The sequence below is a fragment of the Ceratotherium simum genome, chromosome 16 (assembly GCF_057802395.1).
Source record: "Ceratotherium simum simum isolate JZ-2026a chromosome 16, ASM5780239v1, whole genome shotgun sequence".
Classification (NCBI taxonomy): Eukaryota; Metazoa; Chordata; class Mammalia; order Perissodactyla; family Rhinocerotidae; genus Ceratotherium; species Ceratotherium simum.
In genome coordinates, this window is record NC_141915.1 from 18498641 (window position 1) to 18508552 (window position 9912).

At 45.4% G+C, this 9912-nt stretch overlaps 1 protein-coding gene across 1 annotated transcript; it reads right to left on the reverse strand.

Annotated features, from left to right (window-relative positions):
* Nucleotides 1-128: 128 nt before the first annotated feature.
* On the reverse strand, nucleotides 129-5195 carry CRYBA1 (crystallin beta A1). The gene is made up of 5 exons (XM_004433354.2): nucleotides 5136-5195; nucleotides 4004-4122; nucleotides 2664-2805; nucleotides 858-1000; nucleotides 129-406 (listed from the first exon to the last, which is right to left on the reverse strand). The coding sequence occupies exons 1-5, from the start codon at nucleotides 5178-5180 to the stop codon at nucleotides 259-261; spliced, it is 597 nt and encodes a 198-aa protein (XP_004433411.2). The 5' UTR covers nucleotides 5181-5195; the 3' UTR covers nucleotides 129-258.
* Between the last annotated feature and the right edge of the window lie 4717 nt (nucleotides 5196-9912).

Genomic DNA, 9912 nt, shown 5'->3' on the forward strand with positions numbered 1-9912 from the left:
AGTGACTTGTAAAGACACAAGAGGAATCAGGGTTTTATTGAAGCTTGTTTTTAAAAATTGTCAGCCACATAAGTGTGATTTATATAAAGCATGGTAGTTAATTCAGTCTACAAAGCTTTTTTTTTTTAAATGACATTTATTGTGGATTTCAGTAGCTAACATTTGGAAGCAATGTCTGAGCAGAACAAAAAACTCATTCTAGGTTACTTAGCAAGGTCTCATGCTTGAGGAATTCTCTTACTTGGAGCTTTTAATCCACTACTCTTGGACACGGCGCATCGATTGAATCTGGGCAGTCTGAGCATGAGAACCCCACTCTCTCCAGTGTTTATAGTCTCCTCCATGATGGTCACATTCCAAGATATACTGATAGCCACGGTATCCGGGATATTGATAGCAAACCCAGCTAGAAAATCCAAAGCACATTGGATTATTAAAACTAGGAACCTGGTCAACACCCCAAAACCTGAGCCTCTTTCTTCAACACAGTAGGTATAGAATGCTTTTAGGCTTAGAACAGAATAGCTATCCCAAATATGCCATGTGCCATTTGTGAGTACACTATGGCTGCAACTAGTTGAAAATTAACCTTGATCATGAAGAAAGATATAACAGTAGTCAACATAAATGCTTCCGTAGAGGAATGTCTGGAGGAGAAAAGAACTGATCTTAAGTGGTAGTTGGTCCCAAGAACTTGAAATTCAAAATTACTAATAACTAGCATGTTGACAGCCATGCCTATATGATGTCAATGAGTGAAATCTGATAAGACATGACCATTGATGTATTACTATTCACAAGGTTTACACCTGCAAGAGTTACATTGAAATGTGCTCCAACTCTGTTTTTGCACTTACGCCCCACATTGTATCTTCATGGAACCAACTTCGTTGCTGAACCAACCCATGGCTTGCAAGGAGGGGTAGTCATCAGAGAGCTCCCATTGGCGTCCCATAAAGTTTTCTTTCTCAAAGATAGTAATCTTAGACTCCTTATGATTCTGTAATCCAGAAATTTTTAACAAACGTTTAGTACTAGTGTATGGCTGTCATCCTAATCTTTAATTACCATATTTTTCAAATTCAAAACACTTTTGGTTTACAGAAGGAAGTATATGATGATTGACTAAAAATATTTCAGGCAATACAGAGACTTATGAGAAAAATTACCCATAATCCTATTGAATCCAATTTAATACCATAACATGTAAAACGTATAAATAACTGATATAATACTTTGGAACAAGGAAAGACCAATGAAGAAAATAGAACAGGAAAAAATACTTGCAACACAGCCAACCAAGGGATTAATATTCACTAATGTGGAAAAAGATCCCACAAATTAATGGGAAAAGTAAGCGCGTGTGTGTGTGTGTGGTTTTGGAAATAACTTGAAGTCCAGTAGGGGCAATGAATACTACACAACCAGTAAGAAGGCAGAGGCTACCCTATATGACATACAAAAACTGGCTAACCTAGCCCTGTGATAGAAAGTGGGGAGTGGGGAGGAGCAATTGATTGTGGAAAGGGACACAAGGGAACTTTGTGGGGTGATGGAATTGTTCTATGTCTGAGCAGGGTTTTGGTTACATGGGTGTACGTATTTTTCAAAACTCTTGAGAATATATGGTTAGGATCTGTACATTTTACTATGTGTAAATTATACCTTGGAAAAAAAACAGAGTTCAAGTGAGACGAAAACACATCCAGATAGGGCAGTACGTTATAGATCTAGTGCTGTGTGGCTTACCTTCTCCACTACTTGAATTTTGTTAAGGCTTTAAACTAAAGTGAGATCATTAACAACTAAAATCATGAGAAAATCACATGATATAGAAAAATATTTGCAAAAGCTCTAGTCCAGTCTCACTCCCAAAGTAGCGATCACTTTCAACACACCCCTGGAGGTCATCCTGAATTCTCCAGAGACTTGAGAAGCATCTCAGTCTGATGCATAATTGAATAATGCTTAGTCTTAGAAACAAGAAGGTTATGAATCGAAGATAAGGGACACTGGAAGATGTGCCTGTTTCTTCAGTCATCCAGTTTATTGAAAGGTGGTTACTTCAGCATTTCCCTGTTTTTTTTTTTTTTAAGATTTTATTTATTTCTCTCCCCCTAAAGCACCAGTAGATAGTTGTATGTCATAGCTGCACATCCTTCTAGTTGCTGTATGTGGGACGTGGCCTCAGCATGGCTGGAGAAGCGGTGAGTCGGTGTGCGCCCGGGATCCAAACCTGGGCTGCCAGCAGCGGAGCGCGCGCACTTAACCGCTAAGCCACGGGGCCGGCCCTCCCTGTTTCTAAGTAAAATGTTACACAGATTGAAATTTAACTGGCCAAGGATTTACTTTAGTTTACTACATGGTACGTGCTTTCACTAGTTATCCTATTGGACTTTTGAAGATCTGGCCTCTTGAGTATCCATTTCCTGCCACCTACAAGAAGGTCCTTTTAGCTTAATGAAAATGTCATCTAGTAGAGAAAAATCGAATGGCAGACTTAGAAACAGAGGGAGCAGTGTTTTCCTTTTCTTTTTTCCTTTTCTCTTCCTTCCTGCCACATTTCAGCATAACTGATGAGAAGTAACATAAGAGTCAGTTCATACGCACCCTCTCTTGCCCCATCCCCTACGTGCACAGAAGTGAAAATTTCAGAGACTCACAGCTGAACAGATGGGGCGGAAGGACATGAGGCGCTCAATGTGGTAGGCATTACTCCCGCTCCAGGCATCCCAGCGAGGGTATTCTCCTCTCTCCAGGATAAACTGTTGCCCACAGAAGCTGGTATGCTCATAACCAATCCAGCTGCCAAAGACAAGTATGTAGTGGTGTTTGTTCATGGTGTTCAGAGCCTACGTGGCCTATGTTTATCACAAGAGGTGGGGAATGAGCTGGCAGCTGCACTAAGCAGTATTGTAAATGTGGTATTTGTTTTGGGATAATCCAGTGAAAGGGTCTACATCACTGGCTTGAGTAATGTGCATCACTAAAGTTGGTCTGAAGTTATACCTCTTTTCTCTCCAAGTTACCTTATTCTGTACTTGGAGCTCCAGGTTCAGGTTCTAGTGACTGACTATTGCTTTGGCTCCAGCCAACCTATTGGCTTCTTCCTAAGGAAGCAAAGGTGTGAATAGGCAGCTGATGGGTAACTAGTCTGTTGTTTCCTTGTCACTTTGTGAGTTCTTTCTCCTGCTGTGCATACCTATACCTTGTTTATTAAGACACCTCAGATCAGTTTTTCACAACCAGGTCTCAGTACTGAGACACCTTAAAGTATTACTTCTTTTAAAGGGTTGAAGAGCTCAATTTTGGTGGTGAGCAACTTGTGGAAGCCTCTCCACGTGCAAAGGCAGTTCTGCCTAGGTCAAAGGAAAGTCCTTCCTTGCGTGTTTTCAGGTGGTTGATACAGGCCTCATTACCCTCCCAAGAGTCAGAAGACAAAACAAGAGAGGGTCTTCCCCACCAAGGAGATTAACCATCAACAAGAAACTCCTAGAAGACTATCTAGGAACTATGGCTCTCGAGTCCTGGGGTTGAATTCCTTTTCACACTGAGAAATCAGCTGGCAGTGTCTGCTCCAGGACATGCAGAAGGCAAGTTAGCCGTAAAGAGGCTGCAGCTGGATGGTTTCCTCTCTATTTTCTGCAGGCAAGAAAAACTCAAGTGTTCTGTGGCTGTTTTGAAAGAATCCTAGGTAGCAGCCTATGGGCTCCAGAAGCACAGATCTGATTACTGTCACTGCCGTAGGCCGTGATATATATTTCTTTAATCTACCCCAAATCTAGTATCAAGCTACTAAGAACTTCATGTTCCTTCTAGCTTTGAGTTACTAAAGTACACATGTGGTGATTTCTTTTGAGATTACTTCAGTATGGACACCTCTCTCCCAGAAGTGATTAGAATCTGGGGGATCATCTTTCTTCCCCAAGCCCCATCTTTGTGGTCCCGTGTCTGAAGGGACTGGAAATAAGGGGCCTGACGTTCTGCTGAGGTCCATACTCACGCGCCAGATTCCACCTTGAGAGACCGGACATTATCAAAACTGCGCTCAGAGACATTTGGGCAGGAGCTGGTGAACTCCATCCTCTTGCCCTGGAAGTTCTCCTGGTCGTAGATGGTTATCTGAAATGGGATTGAATGAGAAAAGAGAGCTAGAATGTGGTACACCAGGAAGAACAGAGGCCCAGGCCAACAGCTTAACTTGTGCCTGTTCCTGTGTTTTCCATTACTAGCTGTATAGCCCAGGATGCCTGATGAAGTCTCTTCCAATGTAGACAGGGTAGGAAGGGGTTTGAATTAATACCACTGGTTAGTGGTGTTCACATGCCCAGGCTGGGGCTGAGGTGAGGGGGATTGGTTTATGATAGGAATAGTCTACCAGGGACAATAGCTGGCCCAGTGGACAGACCAAGGACTTGTGGACTCTTATTCTGCCATGCTTCCTGCATAAGTGTGGCCCAGAGGCCAGGATTCTGGGAGTCCCAGGGGCTCCCTGTGGATTGTTTCTTAGCTTTTCCAGCCACATCCATTATAGAAAGCTGAGGAGTAAAGGGAGAGTTCTGATAAACCCCTCTCATACCTTGAACTAGAAATTGGCTCTTGAACCTGGCTAGAGGACAACTCCCAAAGCTGTGAACTGGCCTCAGAGTTGACCCAATAAAGAGACTAGGGCTGTTGGGGAAAACAGTGAAAAGCCTGAGGATCAGCCACCTCAGGCAATGGTTACAATCAACCTCCGGTTTGGAGTCAGGAGACCTGGATCCTATCACTTATTTGGAATCTGGTGGTAAATATCTCTTCATTTCTGGGCCCTCAGTTTCTCTATGGCGTAATCCACTCTAAGCTGCTCTATTTTAAGATGATTTTAGCAGTGTGGAGGAGAGTTGACCTAGAAGGTATCATCTCCCACCCATCATGGGCTTCCACAGTTATTCTTCTTCTGTCCAAATGAGGCAGCCTGAGAGATCCTTCCTGAGACAGCATCTGGACCTTGGGTGGACCCTTCTACAAACCGGTGTTTTATTGGTCGGTCACTGTCCAGTGGAAAAGCACAGCCCTGGAACCTGCTCTGTGGCAGTATTTTACACCCTGCCCTGTTGGACTCCTCAATTTTCATGTGATGGGGGTGGACTTACCTTCCACGGCCCCACAGACCCTGGCAAGGGGTTGGTTTGAGCCATCTTGGTGGTTGGAAGAGTTTCTGGAAGACAGAACACACACCAATGACATGGCCTCTGGGATGGGAGATGATGTGACACAGTACAGGGGTAAGTAAAGGAGGCTTGGAGTCCAATAGACAGACTTGGGTTGGGATCCTGGCCCTGCCTCTCACTAGCTGAGTCTCAGATGTTTTCCATCAATAAAGCTTCTACATGCAGAGTTATTGTGAGGATTAGAAGCAATAATGCAGGTAAAGCACTGCACAGGCAGGGCCAGCCCTGTGGCTTAGCTGTTAAGTGTGCGCGCTCCGCTGCTGGCGGCCCGGGTTCGGATCCCGGCGCACACAGATGCACTGCTTCTCTGGCCTTGCTGAGGCCGCGTCCTATGTACAGCAACTAGAAGGATGTGCAACTATGACATACAGCTATCTACTGGGGCTTTGGGGGAAAAATAAATAAATAAATAAAGCACTGCACAGGCATCGTGACCTCTTGATAGAGGTAGCTCTTGTCCTCTTGCTGGCCTCCAGGCACCCCCCTACAGGTGGCAGCATTGCCTCAGTCTCACATACGTCAATATAAACTCCTTGGCAACTATCTAGTCCAGACCCCTGGTATGACCAGACTATGGTCTCACTTTCCCCTGGCTCCTCAAACTGACGGGCTGGGCATGGCCATGCTACCATTTCCTCCCTACTTCTTTGTCTTCTAGACCTACCCAGCCTTGGCCTTGCCTCCTCAGAGAGGCTTTCCTGCCTTCCCCAGCCTGCGGCGAGTTGCTTTCTTTGCTGATTTCTAGCACTCATCACAGTAGTGGTCTGGGTTCCTACTGACTATGTGCTGGGTGAGCATCCCAAAGGCAGGGCCGGGTCCCCTGAGTGATTAATGTAGTACCATGCTGAGCCCATGTTGGGGTGGGGGTGGGGGATGAGAGGGGGACAGGCAGCATTGAAAAAGACTTATTGAAGGAAAGTGAGGAAGAAAAGAGGATAATAATAGCTAATACTTAAAGATGGCTCACTCTATGCCAGGCCCTGTTCTGAATGCTTTATATGCATTAATACATTTATTCTTCACAATGAGCCCAAGAGGTGAGTACTATTATTATCCCTATTTTACAGGTGAGGATACTGAGGCTCACAGAGGTTAGGTAGACAGAAAAAGATGGTAGGAAGAGTAAAGTAAGGAAGGGTAGGAGGGAGGGGGAGGGAGAAAGGAAGAAAGAAGACAGGCAGGTGTGCATCAGGTTTCTTGACTCAGAACAGCCATTTGTGGCCCTTCCCTCTGGCTGGTATGGGCCCAGGGACTGATGCATGTAAACTCTGTGATATATTTTTCCGTTCTGAACCTCTGAATAGGCGTTTCCCAGCTCCTGCCCCCATACCTTCTCCCCATGACCCAGGAGCCTGTCATTTCTTGGGGTTCCATGCCCCTCTCAGCCATGATTGCCAGGGCAGTGTGACTGCCATGTAAGTGACTCCTCTTGGGGTGGCAAGAGAAGGCTGCCTCCCCCTGGAGTTCCCCTTCTCCAGCCTTCCTGGGAAGCTCTGACCACAAGGCAGGGAACTGGCCCCCTCCTGAGCGTGTCTCTGTAGGGGAAGGAAAGGAAGGGCCAAGCACCCCTCAGGGCCTTACTCACCCAGCTCCTGCTGCACAGTCTGGGTCTCCATCTGGTGCCACTTCCTCTGTGGCCCTGCTCTTTATAGCCCTGCGGCCGAGGGCCTTTGGCCCCGTCAGCACTCTGCTTTCTCTCTGCTTTTGTTCCCCCTGATCCCCAGAGCTTTGGTGGCTCAGCCTGCTGGGCAGGCGTCCCTCAGGCCTTTGTTTAAACCAGGGATACAGAAATTCAGAGAGGCCCCGCTGCTGTGGGTGAGGCTGGCGGCTGCAGACCTTGGCTGCTGTGGCCTTGATCTCACAGCAGCTGGGAGGTGAGGACAGGTCTCTGCGTGAGTGCTTGTCCCTGTCCTTCTCCAGATTCCTCATGCCACCCCAGGACCTTCCTAAGATTCCATCCAGCACATCAAAATGCACCTCACTTCTCCTACAGGATATACATTTCTTTGTTATTGTTAAAAGATGTGAAGGATTTTTACAATTCTGGACATTATTAAGAAAAAAAATGAAACATACAGTGATGCGTGTCAATTATTTCTTAATAAAACTGCAGAAAAAATGGTTCACTGTGTTCTCAGGAATCTTTATTATACTATATTTACGTATAACTATGTAAGAGTTGAATTCAATCATGGTTGACTAGTAGACATAAATCTCTCTGTAGTTGTTAAATATTTATTCATTTTAATTTTTCGGTTTTCTTTAAAAAATTTGGAGCCAATAAATCTTTTTGGGTTTTTAATATATTGCTTTAGACCCAAGGCAGTCTCACAGGCCCCAGGTACTCTGCCGATAATACTCTACAGGGTAAAATGATCTCTCCCCAGAAGTTCAGGGTACTTTGTGAGGGTAGTGCAGGAGAATCGTGGGCCTCCCCAGGAGCCCTGAAGGGGAAGATGTGTTGTTCAAGCATCACAGCTATTGTGAGAAGCAGGGCAGTGCAATGGGTGGGGAGGGCTTTGAGCCTGGCAGGTGTGGGTTCAAATCCCAGCTCCTCTGGCTGGGTGACTTTGGGCAAGTCACATAGCCTCTCTCAACCCCAAAAAGGAGATAATATCTGCCGGACACGTGGTAGGTTTATTATTACTTGTTACCCTACTCTCTTTTGGGTGACAGATACTGTAGAAAATCTCATAACAGCTTGGAGAGAAGAAGAAACTTTTTCCAGTAAAGTTCTCCCAATCCCTCTGTCAATCTCTCCAGCCTGTCACTCAGGGTTCCTTGGAGGCCCCTTTCCCCAGAACCAAAAATCAGGGGGCGAGTTCTGGTGTATACACAAGTATTTGCAGATTTGGGCAGAACATTCCAGATATACAGGTCTGATGCTAAGCCCACTGCACCACCCCAGGACGTTTCTGCTGCTTGATTAATTGGTGATGTCTGGATCAACGGCTGGCAAGGGACAGAGTCACCTTGGGGATCGTGAGAGGCTCTTGCCCGCTGGTGGCTGTGCAAGGGCTTAAGGCAGCAGCTGTCCATGGCTGGTGGCTCTTCTTCACCTTTCCTTCTCTTCCTCCACAGAGTTGGGGTCTTAGGGAAACCCTTATTTGGTCATTTGTTCATGCATTCATCCCCTACCCCCTGGATTGGCTCAGGTATTCCCGTGATGTGCTCTCTTAGCACCCTGCACTTCTCCAATTATTGCATGATCATGCTGTAGAAGTTACTGTAGAAACCAGAAATGCTGGGCTCCAAGGAGGAGAACCGAGGCACTTGGGGCTCAGGTATAGGACAAAACTTTTCACAGTCTATTTTTCTATACTTTTTGAGTTTTGAACCATGTAAATATATTTTCCATCAAAACAATTAAAATTATTTTTGAAAATAAAGGAACTGCTTAATTATCTGTTTCTTTCACTAGACTTCATGTTCTATGAAGGCAGGGGCTTCATCTGTTTTGTTCATTGTTATATCTTCACCTCTGGGTGTAAGTCCTACCTCAAGAAATATGTTTTGAATGAATGAATGACATCCTACAGCTGGGTTTTATGACTCTGGGGACACAAAGGTAATTGTGATATAGTCCTTACTTACCCTAGCCACAAGTGACCTGCTTGTGTTGTGTCTGTTCTTCATGTGCTCTCCCCATCTTAATTTGGGAGCTTTATACCCTACTGAAGTGTTAGTACAGTGAAGACTGATGGAGCCAATTTTTTATTTTTGCAGAAAAGTGAGGCTTTTTTTTTTTTTTAATTTTGTTTATTTATTTATTTTTCCCCCAAAGCCCCAGTAGATAGTTGTATGTCATAGCTGCATGTCCTTCTAGTTGCTGTATGTGGGACGCGGCCTCAGCATGGCCAGAGAAGCAGGGAGTCGGTACAAGCCCGGGATCCCAACCCGGGCCGCCAGCAGCGGAGTGCGCGAACTTAACCGCTAAGCCATGGAACCAGCCCAAAAGTGAGGCTTTTATGTTTGATTGAAAAGCCCCAAAACACATGCACAAAACTACTGTGGGGGGAAAAAATCAGCGCTATTGTGCAAACAATTTACAAATATCCATCTGATATTCCTGGAGTCATAAGCAGCCCTAACTCTGCTCTCCTCAATCACCTCAAGGCCAAGGAAGATGGAGAAGGATTACCAGATCTCCAGTTCTAATTGTCATGCTTTCCAAATACCACCTCAGTATGGTTTTTAACCAAGTTTTAGAGGATTCCCCCCTCTGACATTGCCTGGAACTGTTGCTTCCCCTGCCCCATGATGGTTATGGCCTTGGAGCTCCAGCCCCCACCACCATCTCTTTCCAGGAATGTCAGGGCAGAGCTGCTCCAGGAATGGGTATGAGGGGAGCAACCAGCTTGTAATCCCTTCTTCCAAGCTGGGTTTGGGGCTCTCCTGTTCCTCTTTAATAACAATAACTACAGCTTACTGAGCATTTACTGTGGACAGACAGTGCCTCCTTTATCCTCACAACAACCCCATGAAATAGATCATTATAATACCTATTTTACAGATAAGTCAACTGAGGTTCTGAGGGGCCAAGTTCTGGGCCAGGGAACCCGGTAGGGACTTGAATTCATGTCTATCTGACTCCAAAGCCCATATTCTTTCCTCTGGGAAACCCAGCCATTCTGGCATAAAGTAGGATGATAATACCTACCTGACCCACTGCTGTCAGATGAAGGGAGAGAAAGGCACT

Bases quoted from the DNA above. Each gene is read 5' to 3' on its own strand.
- CRYBA1 (XM_004433354.2), bottom strand. From the start codon at position 5,180: ATGGCTCAAACCAACCCCTTGCCAGGGTCTGTGGGGCCGTGGAAG. The intron at 4,123-5,135 runs GTAAGTCCACCC...ATCCCATTTCAG, and splicing joins GGTCTGTGGGGCCGTGGAAG to ATAACCATCTACGACCAGGA. The intron at 407-857 runs GTAAGTGCAAAA...TGGATTTTCTAG, and splicing joins ATGAAGATACAATGTGGGGC to CTGGGTTTGCTATCAATATC.